This window comes from Diceros bicornis, chromosome 4 (assembly GCF_020826845.1).
Source record: "Diceros bicornis minor isolate mBicDic1 chromosome 4, mDicBic1.mat.cur, whole genome shotgun sequence".
Classification (NCBI taxonomy): domain Eukaryota; kingdom Metazoa; phylum Chordata; class Mammalia; order Perissodactyla; family Rhinocerotidae; genus Diceros; species Diceros bicornis.
The window spans coordinates 67,823,178-67,848,551 of NC_080743.1; the positions used below are offsets into that span (position 1 = coordinate 67,823,178).

Consider the following 25,374-nt stretch of genomic DNA (forward strand, 5'->3'; position numbering starts at 1 on the left):
TAATTCATGGGAAGGCCCTGTGTTTTTTTTTTTTTTGTGAGGACAATTAGCCCTGAGCTAACATCCGATGCCAATCCTCCTCTTTTTGCTGAGGAAGATTGGCCCTGGGCTAACATCCGTGCCCATCTTCCTCTACTTTATACGGGACGCCACCACAGCATGGCTTGACAAGCGGTGCGTTGGTGCGCACCCGGGATATGAATCTGCGAACCCCAGGCCACCAAAGCAAAGTGCGTGCACTTAACCGCTACGCCACCGGGCTGGCCCGAGAAGGGCCCTGTGTTAAAGGAAGTACTTTCTCCTCCTGATGCCAAAGAAAAGAAGGAAATTTTACATTTGGAATCTATTCTGAGTGCAGTATAGTAATGATGGTGGCTTTTAGTCCTGGCCTCATGGGCAGATAAGAGGATAACCTCATTGCCACACCTGGAGTGTGTCCAGTGTGTCCTGGTAAAACAGGAGAATTCCCTGTTTCCTTGCTGCATGGACATGAGATGGGGATTGACTGTGCTACACGTTGGTTGCCCCTATGGACGCTGAGGTAAAACAAGTGCTCCCTGTTCTTGGTGATGGGATTTTGAGAGCCAGCTGGTGCTAGGGCAGTGGTGGAGTTCTCCGTCCCTGGCCCTCTCCTGTAAGTTCCACTGCTTGGAGGTATCTGCTGATTTGCATTTTGCCACACTGATCTGGAGCATGGTGCTGAAATGGTTTTTTCTCTTCACCATTACTTGCTGCAAAAGTATTACACTTGTCCTCATACATATTTTAAAGAAAGGGCATGGTAGCAAAAACATAGTCTGTAGCTTTGGGAAAGATGGTTCTAACCAGAAAGATTTAAGCATCTTTTGTGGAACAACTGTAGTTCTCAGTAAAGTTTCTGAAAGCTGGTTTCTCTCTGCCAGGCTGCTTACTCCTACCATGGGGCACTCAAATTGAATCTCTTCTCTCCGGCACACCTGTAACTCCTCCTGGAGCCCCGGGCTTGGGCCCAGAACCCTGTTTCTCTTCCCTGTCCTGGTTCCTACTGTTGGAGACATAATCTTTGAGTACTGATCACTAAGGAATTATTCTTGAGTGCTTTGTTTTGTGGAGCAAAAACTGCAAGTCTTTGGGAGATTGGTGACTGTTCTTATAACAAATGGCTTAGCAGAAGAGACAGGCATTAGAAATAGTCAAGGCAGAAAGCAAATGCTGTTATCACATCTATATCTGTGATCTCTCTTTCGGTGCTGTTTCAACTGTGTAGGGGTGGCAGAGCTGGGAGTATAGTCCTGACAAAAGTGGAAGAAGCCTGGAGATCTGAGCAGGGGATACTTTGGAATATGTTTCCAAGCCCAAACTTGGAGGTGAAGGTCTTGGGAGAAATTCAGGCAGCTAAAGAGACAAAGATCCTGCTTCCCTGGACAACCTGCTTTCAGGGACTTGGTGTCATTGCTGGGTAGGATTCTTGACCTCTCCTTGATCTTGCTCCAATATAGATCCAGCTTTTTCCACTTCCATCTCTTACTCTTGCACTTAACCCCTGCCCTAATGTCCTTTTTGGGAGCTTCCCTGCCTGCCCACCTCTGCCTCTCTGCCCCTCTTGCCCTTGCTGAGTTTCCTTTATTTCTGGAGGTGTTTGCAGTGGGAGTGGCTCCTAGCAGCTTTCTTGTCCCTTCTTTACTCAGCCCCCCGAGAACCAGTCCTCACTGGAATCACTCTCCAGTGCACTGCTCTCTTCCTGTTCTTCACCATCTTCTCTCTAAATGTAGCCCCTCTGCTGTCTGTGCCTCTGAAGATGGGGGTTTGGGTGTCAGGAGGTTTGTCTTTTGCATTCAGACAGACATCACTGGTGCCTTCGTTTCTGGTTGTTTGGGTGGCAGCTCTGACTCCAGATCCACAAAGGCAGAGACTTACAGTCACGGATGATCAGAAAGTCAGCCTGTTCACAAGTCTGCAGGAAATGCTTCCTCATTCCCTCCTTGGCTACTTCCCTTCTCTGCCATTGGGTTAGGGTGACACTGGCAGCCCTCCTTCTTCCTCCCAGCATTCTATTCTCCCCTTGGTATGATGATGATGATGATGATGGTGGTGATGATAGGCCTTTCTTACTTCCTCAATCACCTCAAGAATGAAGCAAAGGGATCCGCTGGATTGCCTGCAAATATTCTTACGTGCACATAACTCTCTGTTGACTTAGGTTTCATCTTAGTTAGCGTCCTCAGGGATGCTCATCTCCCCAGCTGGGGTAACTTACTAGCCTTATGCTACCTGCAGGGCTTGAATGGTGATGACAATAGTAATATTTAAGATTTGTAAAGTACTATGTGCCAGACACTGTTCTAAGCACCTTTATGTATATTAACTCATTTAATTCTTAAAACCCTGTGACATAGATATTATATTATTCCCATTTTACACCTGAAGAAATTGAGGCACAGCTAGATTAAATAACCTTCCCAAAGAAAAGTGGGTGCTTGAGGTAGGACCAGAACTCATGTAATCTGGCTCCAGAATCTGTGCCCCTTATACAACCTTGATAAGAGACTGGATGAGTCAAGGATGTTGTCCAGCCTAGTTCAGAGGGTGGAGCTTCTCTTAGCTGAGCTCAGGCATACGTACTTGGTCCCTCATAGCCCACATGGGTAAGATCTGGACCCTCTCTGGTCCCCCATCCTTCCAGGGGTGGACCAGATCTGGCTTTACCTGGTTGCTCTGCCAGACTTCTCCCAGAATTCTGTCAGTGCCTGATCTCCTCATCCAGCTGCCTCCCCTGGTGCTCCAGGGAACATGTGGCCAGGCTTTCTGGAATTAAGTGGTTTGAAGTGAAGTGGGTAGAGAAATGGGGCTCAGAACTTGGAAAGTGGGGCTGATATGTGGGCCTAGAAAGGAGGAATAGTCAACAGGCTCACTGGGGTATAAAGGTGGAATAGATGTGGGCATCATGAAATGAGACCAAACTCTAACTCATGGGAGGGCTCCAGGTCTCATTTATTCCCCTAAGTCAGTTCTCAACAGGGGAATGTACTGCCTTCTAGAGAATGTTTTGGAAATCCATGGGGGTATTTTTTGGTTGTTATATGTTGGGAGGGTGGGGTGGGAATGGGGGAGGGTTTCCTGGTACTTAGTGTCCATGGGCCAAAGATACTAGATACACTGCCAAGACCAGGACAGTGGTGCACAAAATACAATTGTCCCACATCTCACATGTCTTTTAAAAGTCCTGTCAGATATTAATGTAGGCAAAAAACCTGTTATTATCTGAGGGAGCCTAGAACCCAACTTCATTTTACATATAAAGTATTTTTTGCACTGTTTTAAACACTGAATTTCCTAGAAATGCAACCAACCAATGTAGATTGAAGGAACTTATAATTGGTTTTGTCTAGAACTTTACCAAGAGTTGCTTACCATTTCAGAAATCCGTGCATCAATGACGATGCTACTTATGGTAGTTGAGTCACTGATACCTATGCCTTTATTAGTTTGCATTTGTTGCTGTTGCAATCACAGTGATTCTTTGTATAGGTTCAAGGCTCTGACTGCTACATTATATGCTTCCAGTGTAGTCATGCCTGAACATTACATGTTAAAATGCTTATAATTTTATTATAAATTAATATTTTATTTTACTTTTAAAATATAGTTCATTATATTTAATTCTTGAAATTATGTATATAGTTTATATTACATGTGAATATCATTTCAGGAAAGTAAAGGGCACAGGGTCTGAGGAGGTTGGGAACTACTGCCCTAAGCTTTTGGAAAGCCATGCCCAGCACTAACCTGAAGATTCAGGAATCTGTCTTTCTCCTGCCTCCACCTCTTTTCTCTCTAAAAGAGTCCCCCAAAACTTACTGTCAAGTTATAAGTCTTTAGTATGGACTGGACGCTCAGAGAGGGACTGAAGGATAAACAATGGGGGCTCAGCTGGGAGCCACGCTTAATGCCTAAAGAAAGCCTTTGCAGGGCAAAAGGATTGTGTCTGTGCCATGATGTGTCTGAATTGTGAAGCAGATAGTGACAGATCTGGACCACTAGACAGTGAGTTAGGCCCTCCTTCCTGAGCCTGTGTTGAGGAAGAAGTTTCCCCCTTCCTTCAACTGAACAGAGGAAGAAAAGAGAGGTAGAGGATGGCTAGGAACTAGGAACTGGCCTGGATGGGGCTTCTGCTTTATGCCAAGTATTTAGTGACATGGTTTACATATTCTCAATTTCTTCTTTTAAATGCACCATAAGATAGATACTAACTTAACAAAACTCAAGGTTCTGCAGTCAGGTGATTTGTCCTAGGTCGCAGAGAGCTACAGCAGAAACTTAAACCAGGTCTGGTTTGATCCCTGTTTTAGGTCTTGCCGAAAACAGGTGTGAGTTCCTTCTCTAGATCATTCCTAACTTTTGGTTCTTTTAGAATAAGCAAAGAGATTTAAGTGAATCAGAGATTTTGTTGAATCTTTATTCTACCCTAAAGCAATATTAAACGACATTCACATACACTAGCGTCAACCCTCTGCTTATGAGATTTCTCTCTCAATCTGCGTGTGTGTGTGTGTGTGTGTGTGTGTGTACACATCCGCTCAGTCCCAGACTCCCTAGTTTTGTGGGGGAAGCACATACATTTGGCTTCATCCACACTGGGTGACTGCTTCCTAAGGAGAAGGTGTTCTGATCGCTTTTATTTCCTGAGCATGAATAACCGGGAGTGAAAACATCCAGTGAAAACTCCACTATCCTGGTGGAGCCTGGCTCAGTGCATAAGACATCTCTGCTCTTTAGCAGTAATTTCTCACAAGAACTTTGCAAGCATTGCATGTTCCATTTATTTCAATACATAAAAACTGTCTTCTGGGAAGGAATATATAATATGGATGTTGGTATAACTTATTTTTTTCCCCCAACTTTATTGAGATATAATTAACACAACATGGTGTAAGTTTAAGGTGTACAACATGTTTATTTGATACATTTATAAATTGCAAAATGATTACCACCATAGTGTACCTCCATCCCATGACATAATTACCATTTCTTTTCTGTGGTGAGAACATTTAAGATCTACTCTCTTAGTAACATTGAAGTATATGATATAGTCTTATTAGCTGTTATCACCATGCTGTACATTAGATCCCCAGACTTGTTCATCTTAAATTGGTATAACTTGTTAATAGCCATGTTCATTAATTCCATTTTTCTAAGAGAAAAATACACTAAATCACACAGTAAGTGTTAGGAGGGCTTCAGGATTAGAAAGAAAAGTCTTCTAAAATCTTCTAGATCAAAGCACTTTCCAAGGAAGGAAGGTATTACTGAAGGCTGTTCTGAACCAGGCATATTCATGGGCAATAACTCTTTATTCTAACACCAATCTAATAATTTGACATTCAATATTTCCCTTGTAAGTGTTCTGCTCCCAATTCCAGTGTGTGTGTGTGTGGTTTTCCCACACCACCAAGCAATTCTCCGACACCAGCTGGTTGTCCTACAATTCAACTCAATTCTGACACTATCTACCTGGAGATAGCATCAGATCCCATAGGTTAGGGTCTGAGTCCTGCTCCCGTCCTTCATATGCCAGTCACAAGTCCAGGTTGTCACCTGTGCTTCTGACCAACCTGCTAATAGATGGTAGGTTACAGCAATCCCCTCCTGGGGTTTGATTAATTTGCTAGAGCGGCTCACAGAACTCAGAGAAACATTTTACTTACTAGATTACTGGTTTATTGTAAAAGGATATAACTTCGGAACAGCCAGATGGAAGAGATGTGTAGGGCGAGGTATGAGGAAATGGCACCAGGCTCCCAGGCTTTCTCCAGGCACACCACTCTCCCCAAATCTCCACGTATTCACCAACCCAGAAGCTCTCCAAACCACATCCTCTTGGGTTTTTATGTAGGCTTCATTATATAGTTATGATTGATTAATTCATTAGCCATTGGCAACTGATTCAACCTCCAGCCTGGAGGTCAGGGGGATGGGACTGAAAGTTCCGAACCTCTAATCACATGGTTTGTTCCTTGGCATTCAGCCCCCATCCTTAGGAGACCTAGGGACTATCCAAACGTCACCTCATTAATATAAGACACCTTTATCACTATTACCACAGGAAATTCCAAGGATTTTAAGAGCTCTTTGCCAGAAGCAAGGACTAAGACCAAATACATATTTCTTATTATAAATGACAATATCACACCTGATTCTCATTAACAATTATATATTATCATACCCATCTTATAAATTCAGAGTGGTTCAGGGGCGTTAAATAACTCTCTTAAAATATCAGGCCTGTCTGACTCCATAACTCACATTTTATTCTGCTCCCCTAATGCTCCCCTCTTGGACTCCTGCATTCAAAAATCAACTGTGCTTGATACGTGACTGTGACTCGTAGACCAGAGTAGTACATTCAGCTCCCTTGGGTGAGCTAAGCAGGAAAAGAAGATTATAAGACATTAGATGACTATGGGACCTGAGCTTCCCATCGTGAGTTGGGTATTGTTTAACCCACCTAGCCATAAGATTAGGTGTACACAGCATCAATTTATCATTAAATGGAAATGGTATATAACAAACTAAGCTTGAGCAGGTCCAGAGGGTAAGTTGTATGAGCAGGTGGCCCAGGCTCCTTCAGCACTGCTCCTGTTGCCTCCTCTTTCTCAGTGCGTGACTATGGGGTGTTCCTTATCAGTTGATTGAAAAAACAAAAACAAAAATTTTAGCCTGGTTTATAGATGGGTCTGGACCACATGCTGGTATCACCCAAAAGTGAAGAGCTATAGCATTATAGTGCTCAGTGGTGACACTGAAGGACAATAGTAAAGGAAAATTCTCTTGGTGGGCAGTACTTTGAGCAGTGCATTTGATTATCCTCTATGTCTGGAGTGAGAGATGGCCAGAGGTACAGATATACCTTGATTAAAGGGCAGTTGCTAATGGTTTGGATGGATAATCAGAGATTTGGAAGGAATAGGATTGGAAGATTGGTGATGAGGAAGTCTGAGGAAGAGATAATATGAATGGAATCCTGAGAATGGACTCAGACTGTGAATGCCCACCAAAAGCCTCTTTCAATGTCCACCTCAGTGCTTGCTCAATAGTCCCTTGAACAAAGTGGCCACGTTGGCAGGCATGGAAGCTATGCATGAGCTCAACAACGTAGACTTCTCCTTATCAAGGCTGATCGGTTAATGCTATTGCTGAGTGCCTAATATGTCAACAACAGAAACCAACACTGACTCCCTCATGTGCACTATTCCCTGGTAGGACCAGCTAGCCACTTGATGGAAGGTTAATTACAGTTGGACCTCTTTCATCCTGGAGTGGGCATAGATTCGTGCTCACTGGAATAGACATATTCTGGACATGGATTTGCCTTCCTCGCTCATAATGCTTCTGCCAGCACCACCACTGGTAGGTTCACAGAATGCTTTATCCTAGTTGTGGCATTCCCCACAGCATTGTGTCTAATCAAGGAACTTATTCATAGCAAAATAAGTGCAATAATGGTCTTATGGCCATAGAATTAAGTGGTCTTATCATATACCCCATCACCTGGAAGCAGAGGCCTATTTGAAACATGGAATGGCTTACTAAAGACTCACAGCAACAGTTGGGAGGCACTTTCCTGAAAGAATGGAGTTTCTGTCTTACAAGATACAATATATTCTTTGAATCAGAGACCATTATATGGTGTTGTTTCCCCCAAAGCCAAAATAAATGGGTTCCGAGAGTCAGGTAGAAGTGGGAGTGGCTCTTTCATCATTACACCTAACAACCCACTCTCAGAATTTTTGTTTCTCCCGGCAACTTTTAGTTCTGCTGGTTTGGAAGACTACTTAGGCCCCAAGGGAGAATGCTTCTACCAGTGAACACAATGGTTCCATTGAACTGGAAGATGAGACTGCCACCAGGTCATTATGGGCTCTATATACCACTGAACCAATAGGCAAAAAAAGGATGACTTGGCTGGCTGATGTGACTGATCCTGATTACCTAGGGGAAATTGGATTGGGGCTACACAATGGGAGCAAGGAGTGCTATTTTTGGAACCCAGTGTATTCTCTGGGTCACCACTTAGTGCTTCCATGCCTAATAGTAAAGATTAATGGAAAAATGCAGCAGCCAAAAAAAGGCAAGACAACTGAGAGCTCAGATCTTGAGTCAGAAATGGAAGTTTGGGTCACCCTACCAGGTAAAGAACTCTGACCATCTGAGGTTCTGGCTGAGGGCAGGGGAAATATGGAATGAGTAGTGGAAGCAGTTCATAGATATCTATTATGGCTTCTTGATCAATTACAGAAAGGAGGATATAGTAACTTGGTATATTTTCTATTCGCTTGTTTTAGATATGTGTTTATTTGTCTAAGTTAACCATTTTATTCATCTATCTCCCTCCCATTTTTATTTTATTATACAAGTTATTAGAAGTTAACTTCAAAATTTAGTCTTTAGATAACAGAATATTCAGTGGGACTATGACTGAGTTTGAGGAGTAACTAATATTGCCAGAGATGAACACAAGGACTGTTGGCCTATTTGAGGAACTGTGACAAGCTCTGTGTATGCAGTCTGACTGCACACTCCCTTCCCCAACCTCACTCCCACACATTAATATTTGTCCAATTTCTTAGATGTTTTGAGGCAGGGTAGCAAATTCATATGTTAAGAGTGGTCGGGCAGGTAGGGAAATGAGAGTGGTGAGAACGCAGGCCCCATCTAAAGGGAGAAAACAATATTCAGTTCAAGAGGATTGTTGCCCTGTAACAGTCAAATGTAGCTTTCATTTGAATAAACAAACACATGATGTGGGACAAACAAAAGACATCTTCCAGGTTGTTTCAATCTCTGCTTTAAAATTAATTCATACATTTCTCAAATAGGTAGGAGAAAAGCTAGGATAATGTGTTTCAAAGGAATGAAGAGACAAAGTGTCACCAGAAAGAGGAAGTGGCCAATAATGTTGAATGCTGCTGAGAGGCTGAGGAAGACTGAAAAGTGAACATTGAACTTGGCAAAATGGACACCATAAACGCCCTTTGGCAAGATTGAAGGCAGAATGGGAGTTACTGGAGATAGCACTCTAGACTTGTTCAGGAGTTTTGCTACAGAGGGAAACAGAGAAATGGGGCAGTAGCTAGAGACGGGAATATGGGAGATATTAGAATGTGTTATGTGTAGGAAGATATTTCATTTGTGTTGTATTTTTCTCCATGATTACCAATTGTCCTTTAATTTTATTTCTAATATATTCTGCCATTAAAGAGCTTCAAGATTTTATGTATTTCCTTTATGATTTTTGGATGTCCTGTCTTAAAGCCCTTCCCCATTTGCAGATTAAACAAGTATTCTTATTTCCTTCTAATATTTCTATTTTATTTTTTATACACAGATTTTATTTTTGTACACGAGTAAGATAAAGATCTTACTTTGTTTTCTTCCAGACATGTAAGTCAACTATGTCAATATCTTTTCTTAAATAATCCATTCATTTACCACTGAACTGGAATGTTATTTATTTTTTTGGTGAAGAAGATTGGCCCTGAGCTAATATTTGTTGCCAATCTTCCTCTTTTTTTACTGAGGATGATTGTCTCTGAGCTAACATCTGTGCCTATCTTCCTCTATTTCGCATGTGGGACACCACCACAGCATGGCTTGATGAACAGTGCGTTGGTCCACACCCAGGATTTGAACCTGTGAACCCCAGGCCACCAAAGCAGAGCACACGAACTTAACCAGTATGTCACCAGGCTGGCCCCTGGGATGTTATTTTTATAATATAATATGTTCTCACACTTATTGGCATGTTCCTGGACTTTGTATTCTGTTCCACTGATAAGGAATTTTTAGCTTAGATAATCCCAACTATACTGAGTTGTGACTAAGCTTTCTCTCTCACCCTGAAAAAGCTATATAGACTCTATCAGCTTTTATTTTCTACCGTTATTTATTGTGATAAAATACACTGAACATAACATTTACCATCTTAACCATTTTTAGGTGTATAGTTCAGTGGTATTAAGTACATTGATACTGTTGTGTAACCATCACCATTATCCATCTCCATAACTCTTCATCTTGGAAAACTGAAAATCTATACCTATTAAACAATAACTCCCCATTCTCCTCTTCCCCCCAGCCTCTGGCAATCACCATTCTACTTTCTGGCTCTATGATTATGACTACTCTAAGTACCTCATATAAGTGGAATAATACAGTATTTCTTTTTGTGACTGTCTTATTTCACTTAGCACAATGTCCTCAAGTTCACTCATGTTGTAGCATATGTCAGAATTTCCTTCCTTTTTATGGCTGAATAATATTCCATTGTATTCATATACCACATTTGCTTATCCATTCATCTGTAGATGAATACGGGGGTTGCTTCCATGTTTTAGCTATTGTGAATAATGCTGCTATGAATGTTGGTGTATAAATACCTCTTCAAGACTCTGCTTTCAATTCTTTTGGGTATATACCCAGAAGTGGAACTGCTGGATCATATGGTAATTCTATATTTAATTTTTTGAGGAACCTCCATACTGTTTTCCACAGGGGCTGTACCATTTTACATTCCCACTAAAAGTGCACAGGGTTCCAATTTCTCCATATCCTCGCCAACATTTGTTTTCTGTTTTTTTGATAGTAGCCATCCTAATAGGTATGAGGTAGTATCTCATTGTAGTTTTGATTTGCGTTTACCTAACGGAATCTATTAGCTTTTATATTAAGATGAATTTGGGTTAATTTTTCTTTTAAAAGAAGTGGACGACACTCCTTGAAATAAATGTAGGCACTCTGGATTTTGGCAAAGATGGTGTTAAAAATCTTATCTTTAACCTCTTAGCAAGGTGAAGAAATGACTTGTGGGTGTTTTTTTGCCATCAGTGACCCCCAGGGAAAATGATACATATATGTCTTTTCCACAATCATTTAAGGATTCCAGGATATTAATAGCATACCTAAATTAGCATACCAACAAACTAGCTAATGAGCTATTAATAGTCTACCTAAAATAGTGTACCAACAAAACAAAGTTGTGTGTGCGTGTTTGTGGGGGTGAATGGGATTTGTGCTAGTTTATAAAGTGTAATCCTTCAGGCAGATCTAGAAACATCTTTAAAGGACTGACCCTTAATATCTTAGTTGTATATCAATTTATAGTTTACAAAGGTTTCCATAACCAGGATCTCATTTGATTCTCACAAAAATCCTACGAATTAAGCAGGGCAGGTATCATTATCTCAGTTGTTTACCAATGCAGAAATAGGCTTACCCAAGTCAGGCAACTAGCCCTGGGTCACATAGCTAGTGAGTGGCTGAGATGTTTTAAGAATTCAGATCTTGGTGAAGAGAGAGCCTATGTTTTAATCCATGTAAATGCAGAGTTTGACACAGTTTAGCACATAGTATAAGCTCATTGGATATTTGTTGAATGTGTGAGTGTGTCTTGTGAGCCTATTTCAGAGTTCTTTCCACTATACTATGTAAGCCCATACCAGAAAACCGAATTCTTAACAACTGAAACCAGTTGAGAAGGAGGTGGAGTGGGGGAGGGAATGGATGGGAGAAGGTGGGAGGTTGGGGATGGGGTAAAGAGCAGGGATTATTCCCAAGAGAATGAGGAAATTGGAGATGGAGGCAGCAGCTTCTGGAAATGTCAGTGTTTATTAAACATTTAAGGATGTTGGGGGATTTGAGAAGAAATATACAGAACGTAGAAAAATCCTAAGAATCCCTTGTGGCTGGGAGTACAGCCTCTTCCCTTTTCCCCCATTTCCCATTTGTATTTCCTACTTTCTGTTTGGTTGTTTAAAAACCATTTCTGAAAGCTCATTTGCCCCCTCCTCAACCCCCTGACCTGTGAGGATCCATTGTCTTTCTCTCTCTCTCCTTTCCTGTGACCTTGAGTCCCAGAACAGTGCTCCAAAGTGGTCAGGGGGCACCAATCCTCTAGCTGAGGTTTGAGGATCAGGGGCCCCTCGGCTTGGGCTGGCTCTCCATTAAGGATTTAATGAAGGGGGGCAGGCTGCAAAAACCACATGACGTCATTGGTACTCAGTCATGGGGGGAGGGCAAAGCATGGACACAGGCAAACAAACAAACAAAAAAGAATGGATTAAAAAATAAAAAATAACCAACAACCTAAATAAACCCTGAAGGAGAGTCTGATCTGGGTGATCTGGGTGTTAGCTGGGAGGACAGTATGGAGCCGGGCCACCTGATGGAGGGGAGAGAGGGTCAGAGACGGACAGAGGGATAGACTGGGGGGTGTAGGAGATGGGAATGCCAGGTGGCCTGGATTTGAGGCACGGGGTATCAAGGTCCCTTTCTTCTCGGCGCCAGAGGGACAGGCACCAAACACACAGTCCTTGGGGCCGGTGAAGGGTAGGATCAGGCCCTGGGCTCCCAGAAAGCCAGGGGGTGAAGGTGGGGGAGAATATGAAGTACCTGGGGAATGAATTATGGAATGAAACTTACATCTCAAAGGGAAATGAGGGCAGGGCAGGGCTGGGGAGCTAAGGATGAAAGCACCTAGACGGAGGATAAGAGGAGCCTAGGTCCCCCTGCTCTGGCAGGGCCTGGGGCCGGGTGATCACTTGTCCGAGTCCAGGCCTATCATGTTCTTGAGGGCGTTCTTGAGGCTGGTTCTGCTGGGGGACTTGACAGCGGGCCGGAGCTCCGAGCTCTGCTCATCTTTTCGTAGCTCCATCTCGATGACCACCACCTTAGAGACTTTGGAGGGCTCAGCCCCTAACCCCCGAACCCCCGCCCGGCCCGCTAACCGCTATTTCTTATCCTTGCGAGACTCCCCCAGCCCCTTGGGCTTCTTTTCACTGGCAGCTTTGGTGCTTCTGCTGTGGTCCAGCATGGCATACAGCACTGGCGTCTGAGGGGAGGGGTGCACACATCAGTCACTGGTCTGGTGGGGCCTGACTGTTCCCATCCCACCCCTCACTGATGCCTGCTCCCAGAGTTCTCCTCCCCAGCTTGTCTAGGCCCCAAGTCCCGCTAACCTGCCGGCCACGCTTCGTCGTGTCCTTCCCAGGCTTGTGCAATTTCCCTTTCTCCACGGCACTGCAGGGAAAGCGGGTGCTGTGGGCTTGGCCCCACCAGGGCCCCTCGCAGAGTGGACAGAGCTTCCCCTTCCCTTTGGCCCTCCTACCCACTGGAGTAGTCTCCGCCCAGATGGGGAAGAGTGGGCTTAAGGGGAAGAGGAGTCAGGCTCCGACCCTTACCTGAGCCTTCTCTGCAGGGCCGCCTGCCTGCGTAGCCAGCAGTACCGAACCACGTAGAAAAGCAGCAGCAGCAATAGCACCACCCCCAAGACACCCCCGATCACGGCTCCCAGCACCACCCCGTACCTAGTTGGCACTAGGAGGGGAGGGAAAGGAAGTGAAGGAATGAGCAAGGACATGCATCTTTGGTGCCTAGCCCCACACCTATTCCCTGCCGTTGGGGATGTAGGGCTCCCAGCCAAGGCTGCCTTCTGCCCACTCTCCCAGAGCCTGAAGGGCATTAGCTAGGACATTTTGCCTCTTCCCCCAGCCTCTCAGTCTTCCCTAATCCCCTCCCTGTACTGCCTCCCAGACCCCCTGTCCCGTCTCCTCTCACACCTTTTTCAAAGACATAGAGTGTGACCTGAGAGGTCTTGCCCACTATGTCTGGTGGGTTTTTGACGTCACAGGTGAACGTGCCGTTGTCACTATAGTCCAGGTTGTGTATGACAATGGAGCCATCCTTCCATTGAGGGTCCCCTACCCACTGGATGCGCTCTTTGAAGGTCCCCACCTCGTCAATGTATGGTTGTCCCTTGGCATAGTGGAAGATCTGTGAGGAATGAGGGGAAGAATGTAGATCTAGCCTCAGGGTACAGGATCCTGGGCTGGAAAGGGTGGTGCTGGGGGAGGGGGACAGGGTAGGTAGGCTCTAGTCAGGGTGACAAAGACTGCCACTTACCTTGCCAAAGTTGGGGTTATGTCTCATAAAGGATTTCCCCCTCCTTAGCCCACGTGCTATTTTCTGTTGTTCTCTGAAGCGCCCTTTCTGTTATCCAATTCCAAGATTCCCCCAGGCACTCACCGAGATGGCATCACGGCCCCCTTCGGGCTGGTAGCGCCAAGTGAAGGAGATGTCATCTGAGACCCACTCGCTGGACCAGAAGGAGCAGTGCAGGGTCACCTTAGAGCCCACAGCGCCATAGACCTCCTTGTCTGTGTAAACCACAATGGCCTGGGCTGGGGAGAGCACTGCAAGCACAGAGGGGGAATCAGATGCACATCAGATGCACAGGGCCCAGCAAGGGCTACAGAGAAAGTGAGATCAATAAGAAGTCAAGGGCTGCGTCAGAGGCCAGATCAAAGATTAGGGCAGAAATTCTGAGGCCCAAATCTCTCCGGACTAACTGAGCAGATGAGTGGAAATGCTGTGTCAGTTCAAGCTCCTCAGCATGTTCAATGGAGGAAATGAAACCAGCAGTAACAGAACTCTCATGAGGACTTCCAGAAGTTGGATTCTCACTCCAAGTGTCTTAAGTCATCCCTTAGATGCAGGCTTTAAAATTTTTTAAATTTATTGTAAATGATATAGGTAATACATATTATATTCTTCTTACAAACTATTCAAGCAATAGATATAAAGCTGAAGTCTCTCTTGATGCCTCCCCCCAGCCAATTCCTTTCCTGTAGTCCTCTCCCAGATATAACCACTGTTATCAGTTTAATGTGTAACCTTTCTTTATGTATCAAATTTGATATAAAATCAATAGACTCAAAATATACATGTACTTATATGAAATAGATGGTTTTGTTTTGTTGGGTTTCCTTTTTTTTTTTACATACATTGCATTATATTCTACTTGTTTTCTTTGCTTAAGAATATATGTATAAAAAAGGAATATTTCTGGGAGTGCTTTCCATGTTGATTCTTAGAGATCAATCTTATTTTTAACAGCTGTGTAGTATTTCACAGTATGGCAAACTCAAATTTCTTGCAGAAAAAATAAAAATGAAGATAACTAGAGAATGTAAGTCTTCTTCTCTGGCCCAACTGTCCTCACTGCTGAATCCCTGGTTGCCATACAGCTTGCTCTTGACTGGGGGTTCAGGGACCAAAGGACCTCATACCCCTCTCAGGGGAAGCTGGGTGCAGAGGAAGACCCCCAAGCCCAGAGCTTAGATGGCTCTACACGTGAGCCCTCTGTGGTTGGACCCTCCTCACCCTCCTCTGGGCCATTCTGGCCCAGTGCCGCTCCCAAGACTCACCCACACAGGAAGGCCATTCCAGGGAGATTATGTGTGTGGGCTGGCCACTGCTGGGGGCAACTGTAGACCCTTTTGTTCTATGGGAGGGGGAGGAAGCGACTGAACAAACAGAGACCCATTGTCTGACCAATGCTGGGGGCTCATGCCCCCCCCCCCGCCCTCTCCTCCATAGTCCTGAATCTCCCACCTCAGCATGCAATAATATCAGTGACTCGCCTCCTGGGACCTCAGCCTTAGAGCCTTCTTGGGAATTCCAAATGTAACAAGGAAGGTTATTCGTTGGATCTAACTTCTTCTTCTTTTTTTTTTTTTGTGAGGAAGATCAGCCCTGAGCTAACATCCATGCCAATCCTCCTCTTTTTGCTGAGGAAGACCGGCCCTGAGCTAACATCTATTGCCAATCCTCCTCCTTTTTTTCCCCCCTTTTTCTCCCCAAAGCCCCAGTAGATAGTTGTATGTCATAGTTGCACATCCTTCATAGTTGCTGTATATGGGACGCCGCCTCAGCACGGCCGGACAAGCGGTGCGTCGATGCGCACCCGAGATCCGAACCCGGGCCGCCAGTAGCAGAGCGTGTGCACTTAACTGCTAAGCCACGGGGCCGGCCCTGGATCTAACTTCTATTCCTCCTGTTCTAATATCAGCCACTGCCCTTCAGCTTTGCTCAGTGGTTCTAAGAGTGGGACCGGTGATGGGATAGAACTCTCTCTCCTTATACTCTAAGATTCCCTCTCCCCATCTGCCTCCCCAGGCCTTTTTCCAATTTCCTATCCTTAACGTTTTCTCTGAGTATCCCAGAATAGTCCAGTACAGCCCAGAAGAGTCTAGGTTCTGGGTTTAGGATTCAAGGAGCTGACAGCAGAGAACCTTGGACATTCTGACCACCCCGTCCCATTTGCCTGCTGTTCACCCATTGCGCTAGGCTTCAAGGCAGTTTGGAGAAGGGAAGGATCCATTCAAATAACCTTGCTTTGACCTTCTCTTGCTCACCCAACATCTGCCATGGAGCAAGGGAGGGGCTAGTCAACTTATGAAGGAAAACAGCTTTAGATGGACAAGATCCTAGAATATCATAGAACCTCCCTTCTACTCCTTTCATCCACATAATGGATCCACAGAGAGAAACTGAGGCACCAAGAGACAAAGGATCCGAGGAGGTGGGACGACAAACCTTGGGCTCCTTCCTTAGATCACATTCCCTTACTTTGATCACATTCCCTTACTTTTCTTTTCAGGGAAACTAAGGTTAGGTATCCCCTGCACTACAAGGGGATGAGTAGAGACCAGAACCGAGGTGTCTGATTCTCTTCCTTACCACACTGTAACGTTGCTTCCTACCAGGCCCTGAGCATGGCTCTCGGGGCATGTTACTGGTTACCAACCTGAGCCCAGTCAGGTCCACCTCAGGGAAGCTCTCTACATTCTCTTTTACCTTCTCCCTTCACAGAATACCTTTACTACTTCCTGCCAAACTATATAGTCTTTTTCCTCTAAATATAATATCACCTTCCTGCTCCTGCTCACTCTTTCTTTGATTGCAGTGGGCAGTGCCGTGTAGGCAGTGGGAAAGTTGCTGAGAGACAACCTGAGCCCCAGGGCCCCCAGACTGGGGTGGCTCCACTTACCCAAAGAGGAGAAGAGCAGCGCAGCCAGGATAGGACTGGGGCTGGACGAGGGAGCCCCAGGAGCCATAGCTGGGGCAGGGGCTAGGGCTCAGAGCGTCTGCGGGGTTGGGAGAGTGGGGGACGAGGAACTGAGCGGGGGGTTCCTGGAACCCGCTTAAAATCCCCCGGGGCCCTAGTATGAGGGGGCTGTCCTCAGCCAGTAACCAATTGCAGCCTGGCATGTGCAGTTCAGAGGTGGTGGGGAGCGGGGCAGAGTGCAGGGAGCAGAAGGGGCATTGTGTCCTCTGGGTGGAGGGGTGGGGGGACACATACCACCCCATACACAGAGGGCTTTGTGTCTGCTGGCCTCCCCCTGCCCTAGGCTGGAATGTTGGTGGGGGGGGTGGTGAGGGAAGAGGGACAGAAAAAGGGACACAAACACACTTCTCTGAGGGATAAATGGGCAGGGGAACCTGAATCCTGAGGCTATGAAAAGGGATTCCTCCCTAGGCTCCTCGCCTGAGAGTGGCTCCCCCAGAGCCCTAGGAGCTAGAGGCGGGTTTCCCCCAGAGAACTTGGAAACCATAATAGCCCTTGTTATCTTGATTACCCTGGGCTGCACTACTGGGTTCTTGAGATGACCAGGTCCTTTGGGAGTCTTTTTTTTTCTTTCCATCTCCCTGTATCCTGGGTGATTCTTCCCAGACAGAAGCTTTCTCCATGGGAAAATATCCAGGGAAGAATTCCCTGACCTTTCCCTCTGTCAGGAAGTCCTTCAATGCCTCATGCTGCAGTTTAAGCCCATTTCAATTTAGAACAAGACCACAAAATTGTATTGGGTGCCAACTACATGTAAAGTATGGGTATGCCGGTAATAGAAAGAGGAATAAAAATTAATACCCTCCTTCAAGGAGTTCTAAATCTACTTTGGGGAGGCAGAGACGGGAGGCTCAGAGGACAAACCCATCAACAACCAAATATAATAAACCACGGTGCTCGCTATAGTGGAGGGATGAACAGAGTGCTGGGAGTGCAAAGGAGGGCACATAGAGCTGAAACATCAGGAAGGCTGAGTAGATTATGTAACAGAGATTAAAAACAAAAGTAAATTTCATTTAATAAATGAAGTTCGGAGGAAGGGGGAGTCATGTCTAGAAGGCAGCATTAGATGTGGACCAACCTTGAAGGATGTGTGCCATTTTGAAAAGGAGAAGTGAGTTGTGAGGGTATCTAGGCAGATAGAACAGCAAAAGCAAAGAAAAAGAGACAAGAAAACGTGTGCGCGTGTGCGCGCGTGCATGCGCATGCTTGTGTGCACGCATGTAGGGTAGGTTTGTGAAGCACTTGGCGTATTCAAGGCAGATCCGGTGCCCTCCGGATTTGGGTTCATTTGGGTGAACTTAAAGGGGCATCATAGGAAACCAATCTGTATAGGAAAGTTGAAACTTGTTTGTGGGGGGCCTTAAACTTCAGACAAAAGAGGGTGGATTTGGGTACATCAAAAGAACTTCCTGAAGGTTTTGGGTGGTGTTTGGGGTTAGGGATGGGAGTGTCTACATGGCCAGAGCTGAGTTTTGAAACACACCTAGCAGAAAAGTCAATCAGACCAGAGTTCTCTTGATTGTTGCCTCCTTTCTTTCCCTCCTTGGGATCATATGAAGTGATTTAGCTTTTCACTGAACCTCTCAGACTCCTATCTGGAATGTTTTCCCTTCTCTCTTCCCCTTCCTTTCACCTCAGGCCTTGGCTAGACCCTGCTTCTCCCTCCTGCTTATTTTTAAGATAATCCCTGGTGATAAGGGGTTTGACAATGTTTGGTTTGAATCTCAATGTGATTCATTTCCAACAATTATGGGCTCCAGAGGTTAACTGAGGGGAGAGGTCACTGTTGTTCCTGCTATGGGACCACTGCAGGCTCACCTGGAAAGCCACAGGCTCCTGGGACCTTCCTGACATCTCCTTACACCACAGTCTTAGTTCGGTGATTAGTATTGGATTTGGGTTGTGGAGCTCTAAATATGGGGCTTGACCATAAACTCCACATGCAAAATCATTATCATCAGTAAGTGTTTCCAGAATGTTGTAGTCACATTCCTCTGTAATCCTACCTCCCCACCTCTAAGTAATCACTTTTTCCTTCTGTCTACCCATACCTTGTACCTATACCCCTTTCATGGGGTTGCTACTTTCTTTATTGTATTTATTTATTTATATACTGAGCCTGTTAAGGCTATAAGCTTCTTGAGGACAATATACATGTTTGTATCTTTGAATCCCCTAAAGCACTTTCACAGACTCTGGCAAAAATTCAATACATATATGTTAAATGAAATTATTTAAAGAGCTAAGTGAAAGAGGCATTCATTGGATTTGTTAATATGAAGCTCCAGAGGACCAAAGTAGGATCAATGAGTGGAAGTTCAACAGCACAAAACTGCATTTTAATATAACAACTTTCTAATGATTAAGCTGTTCACTAAATGAAACTTGTTTTTTGAGGTACTCGTTACTGAATGCATTAGAGCAGAGTCTTGAAGATCTGCTGTCAGCGATGTTGCAGAGGAAATCCCTGCACTGGGTAGAAAATCGGGTTGGGGAGCCTCTAAGGTCCCTTCCAATCCAAAGTCTATGAAAGTGCTTTCTTTGTCAAGCATTATAAAAATGCAAAACAGTATTTTCATTTGATACAGAAATAAATGAATTTGTGCTATTTAAATCCTGAAAGGAAAAGTGCAGGAGTGCTAACTATAAATAAGATCTGAATATTAATATAATGAACATATTTTATTGTAGAACAGGAGTTCCTCTGGCCTGTCTCCTTCACTCCTCCTGACCCTACCCTCCCAAAAGAGACTCAAGAAATTTTGCCCTCTTCTGTTCCTTTCTCTCTCGTTTTTTCTCTTAACTCATAAGTGCTCTGGAAGTGGCTGCTGTGTTTGGGTTCCTCAAAACTGTTTCTATATATCTATATATAAATCAAAGAGAGTTCTCCCCTACTCCCCCCCCGGGTTCTTTTGGCCATGGGTGTCACCCACACAGCCCTGAAACAAGGAATAAGGGAGCGTTGTCTTTGGTTAGTGGACGTCTAGCTCACGCTGCAGCTGAAGCCCAGGAATTGAGGGAAATAAAGCTAATCGAGGCGGTTAGAGGAGGCTCCTCGTCCTTGGAAATGGTGGTCTGCGAGGTTCTCTCCCTCACGGCCCAGTCTCACACTCCCCAACTTGGGTCTCAATTTGTGTATCTCTGTATGATGAAGCTTCACAATAGAATGAGAGGAAGGCCAAAGTATCATTTCCCCCAGGTGTCTCAGCCGGCCTACGAAGCCGTTTTTAGTCCCACCCGTGAGGGAGAGGGACTGAAACGAGACTGAGGTCCTCAGTGAAGAATCTGGGAAAGTCCTCTGTTCAGTGGTGCGAAACATAATGAGTATGTACGCAGGGGAAACGTAGACTGCAGAGTTTGAGCCAGCGGCATTTCTGCCGAAACTCTGGCAAATTCGCGTTGAAGTCAGCACAGGGACGCAGGGCAGAGCCAAAACGCAAGACAAAATCAGCAGTCTGAACAGGGCTGAGCGGGAGACGCTCTCGATCCTTTTAAAGAGCCCCGTGTTGTCACGTGACAGAAGCACTGCGCGCACTGCCGCCGCCGCCCAGAGGTGGGGGGGGGCCGTTTGGCGTCACTTCCGTCCAGGCCTGAATCCAAGATGGCTGCGCTCTTATTGAGGTGACTTTAGTGTGGGGCTGGGAGTCGGTGCCCGCGGCCCTCTGGAGACCTGCGCTGGTCTCTCACATCTTGCTGACAGCTGTTTAGCCTGTGCCTGGACAGAGAAAGGACCCGTGGGTGTAGGGGCCACGCGCCCTGGCGTTCTCGAGACCCCTCCCCTCCTCCAGCCGCTCCGGTGCCTCCGTAGAGCTTCGGGGTCACCGGCCGGTTATCTTTTCCTTACTCCCTACTGAGGGGTCGCGCGGCTCTCGCCCCTTCTGCTTCCCCCACCTCTAATACTTCTTCCCCAGATTGCTCTCGAGACCGCACCCAGAACCAAGCTACGAGAAAGTAAATAGTTCTAACTTCGAGGTCAGCGGACCAGGTCCTACAATCTCGAGATCTTATTTAGGGATTGGGCCTCGGGGAGAGAGATCTTGGTGAACTTTGCCTTTGCTTCTAACTCCTGCAAACACTAGCTGCTGGCAATGAGTGGGCACTGTCCGAGTTCCTGACGGGCCCCTGGCACCTACTGGGACACCTACCGGGCTGGTGATTGGCAATAGCGCCCATAGCGGTCACGGTGCTGCCCCAGAGGGGCCCCGGGTATTGAGTTGTAGTTTCTTTTTATTTGGGGGGAGTGGATGTCTCAGTTTTTCTCTGCAGTGTCAATTCACTATCCGGAGAAACACCCTAGATGTCCTTCCATCCTGAACTGTATCCTGTCTAGGCGGCATTCTCTACTCAGAGCCTTTCTAGCCGTAGCGACTTTAGTGACTGTAGACACTCCTGGTGCAAATCCCAGCATAGTTTCATGCCAGCACTATTTTTGGAGACTATTTGTTTTGGAAAGTTAGCTTTAATGCTGTTGAGATTTAATTCCTGATTTCCCCAAATGTCTTGTCATTTCCCTTTCCATTTCACTCGCCCAGTTTAAAAATAGAGGGACTTTATTTAGTTTTTCTCTCTGACAAAAGATTTCTCTTGGAGTTGACATCAGGAATGGGTTATCTTAATCCTCCATTTTTCTCCCTGCCTCTCATTTCCAAACGTATCTTTTTTTTAAGGTATGCCAGGGCCAGTCTTGCCAGAACTGACTCCTGTATTCCGGGTAGTTGACCATAAATGAATGCTTTTGAATTCTTTGATATAGCATAATTTGGTAGATGTCAGGGGCTTTTGGTATAATTTACATTTAGCTTGAAATGATCATATTGGTTCTAAACAGTTTATTTTAGCAGTTTCAGGATTAACGTTTAGAAGCTGAGGATCATTATACTTGTTAAGTATGTCCAGACAGTATCATGTTCAGTTCTGTAGGACTGTCACCACTAGGATTCAATGCCAAGAAATGGACTTCTTTTTCGTTAGTGGTAATCTGAAGCTCTCATGGGAAGGGGACCTCTCTGTTCATTTCTCACAAGGGCTTTTTTTAGGAGAAGAAATGGAGAATTAAAAAAAAATTTTTTTTTTCCTGATTGAAGTTCTGGGTCTACTTCCATTGCACTGGGGGGCTTTGGAGCTATTTATAATGTGCTGATTTAACCTCAAAGGAAAATACCTTCTAAGAAAGTCTAAGAGCTGGTTTCTAGTTCTAGTAGTGTCACTAATTCCGTTTATTTTGGACAAGTCAAGGTCATTGATTATGACCTATTATACGTCTGTTTTAGTGTTGCTGTTACCCCATGCATTTATGAAACTTTTTGGCATACCATCAGGTCAACTTTAGAGGTCATATAAGAGGAGCTCATTGTATTATAGTCACATCTCATTTTGGCCCAAAGGAGTTTTATTTAATTTGATCACAGAGACTTGGCTTTGAATAACTTTTGTTTTTTTTCAAAAGTCAAATCCATTTTCAGCAGATGAATATTTTTTTCACCACTGAGGGTTTTAAAAAGAATGTGATGTGAATTCTAAAGACCTTGAGGAGACCAATGAAATATTAATAATATCGTACATATATGTGGTATACTGGAGTTTAGAGAATGCTTTCCTGTACATTTTCTCTTGTAATCCTCCCAGCAACCAATACGGTAGGTATTATCAATCCCATTTTATAAAAGCTGAAGTTCAGTGCCTCTCTAAAGTTACACAACTTATACAGATCTAGAACTCCAGTCTGGCTTTTTGACTTGGTCCAGTGTTCTTTTTACATTACTGTTGTTGCGCCAGTCCAGAGGAGAATTTCAAAAATGGTTTGAGCAATGATTACATTTTTGGGAAGACATATATAGTACATCAGAAGGGAACAACACTAACTAGAAATTATAAGTTCTGGCTTGTTAATTAAAAAAAAAATACTATTACTTTTTAGCTATAAGATATAAAGCACTATTCCTGGGTGAAAAAAGAGAAATCTTTTCAGAGTTCCTGGTTTCACATGAAAGACAAGGATAGATACCTACTTTTGTCGTATTTCAAATAAGGTTATGGAGTTTGTGCAGCTAGTTTCTGTTAGGGCCTTGTGGAAAGTTTACATGGGTATTTGTCTGGGGAACAATAGCACTAGACAGAGAGCGCTGTAGATTCCAACCCACATCTGCAAACTCTTGCTGGGTAGCTGAGTGACTGGACCTAGCCTCATGTGAGGAATGCGTGCCCTGCAACTTCAGAGTGACAATTACTTCAATTGATTTAAAGAGATTTGTTCCCACTTCTTTCTTTCTGGGAGCCTTGGGTACACAATGTCTTTATTCAGCCCTTGCCTCCAAAGCTGGAAAGAGGGAAGAGCTGAAGGAAGTGTTGGTTGGATTATTTTTCCTTCCAATAGTAGGTCCTTCTGGAGTCCTAATGGAAAGCATGAGGTTCTTGAAATGTTTTTGTGTCTAATATCAGTGGTATGAGGGACATCATGAGCTGTTTTAGAAAATCATTGAATCTTAATGAGATCTTATATCCCCACAGTGCCTTGCACATAGTGGATACGTAGTAAACTTTTGTAGAATCAATGTATTTTTAATTTTAGTTCCAGAGCTTCACTCTAATAACCTTCTTAAATACTTTTGGAAAGATTTGATATAATAATGTGAGTAAAGGAGTATAGTGGTCATGTGTTTGTCATAATACCGTGTAAATTCTGGATCAGTTAAATTCTTTTTAGATAGAATGCCTGGGCACATCTTAGTTTTAGGCTTGAAAAGCAGTTCTGGAACTGATAACGTATATTTCAAAAATAGCAACTTTTTGGTAGAAAACTTGTGTATCCTCTTCAAGTACCTTGTCATGTGGGTAGTGAAGAAATCTTTGCATTCTCATGTATTTTGCACTATTATATGAGAGACTTTTTGACCTGAAGTTCATTGAGGTTGTCTGGAACTTAGTTCCTAAAATGACAGGTTCATATTTAATACCCTTCTTCCACAAACTCCTTGTTCCTCAACCTTTTTAATTCATCCATTTGCAACAGGTGTCTGCTGTAGCTCAGCTGTATACTTGGTGTTGCCGGTAGCTTATTCTGGTGTGTGTTTGTTTGTTTGTTTTTACCCCTGTTTTAACCATCATCTCCTTTAAGATCTAGCTTAAAAAAATCACTTTCTGTATTTCTTTGTTGAACATTACCAACTCTGATTATTCTTTTACCTTGTATTATTTGTGTTCAGTTAAATTTATTTTGCATTTGTAAGTAATATTTCTGATTATTCTCAAGTTATTTAAAGTTGTAGCTTTCCAACTAGAAAATAATCTCAAGGACACTGATACTGTCAATGTTTTCATCTTATTCTTAATTTATCCCTCCACCCCTAAGTCTAATATGGTACAAAAATAGAGAGGTTGATATACTGAAATTGATCTCTAAATGTCTGTTGATTCTGATTCTCTTATCTTGCAGACGTGTTGGCCGTCATTGCCTCCGTGCCCACCTTAGTCCTCAGCTCTGTATCAGAAAGTAAGTTTCTAAATCTGTGGAGATTGTTATTACTTAACATTTTTTTTTCCTCAGAGAAAAGCAATAGGTTGTTAACTTAGGTTTTGGGGATATGTATGAAAGCAGGTAGTCGTAGATGGCTGAAAATTTAGTGATTGTGGTCACTGTTTTTCTCATCTGGTAGTAGAAGGAAGGAAGGATAAGAATATTTCTTTGGTCTTTTCTTAATTTTCCTCACTTTCAGCTTTTCTGCTATGTTTAATTTCATTGCTTGCTCTAATTCTTGATTCCTTCCTTGATATCTAATTCTCCTTTTTCCTTTCTGTTTAATCTTTTAATGCTTTTTTTTCCCTTGCAACCTTTAATTTGGGGCAGCTCCCAGGACTTAGTCTTTAAATATATTTTTTCCTGCTATATTCATTCCTAGTCTGTTGACTTCAGCAATTGCCTCTGTGTTATTTTTTTATTTTATTTTTTTTTTGAGGAAGATCAGCCCTGAGCTAACATCCGATGCCAATCCTCCTCTTTTTTTGCTGAGGAAGATTGGCCCTGGGCTAACATCTGTGCCCATCTTCCTCTACTTTATATGGGACGCCACCACAGCATGGCTTGACAAGCAGTGCGTCGGTGCGTGCCTGGGATCTGAACCCACGACCCCCCGGATCGCTGAAGTGGAGTGCGTGTGCTTAACCGCTACACCACCCGGCCGGCCCCTGTTATTTTTTTATAACTTTTAATTTTGGAAATATTTTATGCTTTCAGAAAAGTTGGAAGAATAGTGCAATGAAGTAAGTTCTGTGTGCCATTCACCTAGATTCATCAGTTGTTAACATTTTGCTATGTTTACTTATCACTCTATGTATTTTAGCTTTTGCAATATGAAATTGTTATTTTTGTAGGTCAAAAAACTGGTCTAATATTGACAATTTAGTGTGGTTCAGCCTGATATATATTTAATTAT

The 25,374-nt window shown here is 44.0% G+C and overlaps 2 protein-coding genes across 2 annotated transcripts in view; one reads left to right on the forward strand and one right to left on the reverse strand.

Moving 5' to 3' along the window:
- Positions 1-12,262: 12,262 nt before the first annotated feature.
- MPZ (myelin protein zero) lies at positions 12,263-16,931 on the reverse strand. The gene is given in 6 exon segments (XM_058539651.1): positions 12,263-12,865; positions 12,993-13,053; positions 13,215-13,350; positions 13,593-13,806; positions 14,059-14,225; positions 16,865-16,931. Coding segments are annotated over 6 exon segments (939 nt in total). The 3' UTR covers positions 12,263-12,571.
- Positions 16,932-20,522: 3,591 nt separating this feature from the next.
- Positions 20,523-25,374, forward strand: part of SDHC (succinate dehydrogenase complex subunit C) — a 29,302-nt gene continuing 24,450 nt past the window's right edge. Inside the window, exons 1-2 of the mRNA XM_058539652.1 lie at positions 20,523-20,566; positions 24,378-24,434. Coding sequence (XP_058395635.1) covers positions 20,547-20,566; positions 24,378-24,434 — 77 coding nt within the window. The 5' untranslated portion in view covers positions 20,523-20,546. The remainder of the gene's footprint in view (positions 20,567-24,377; positions 24,435-25,374) is intronic.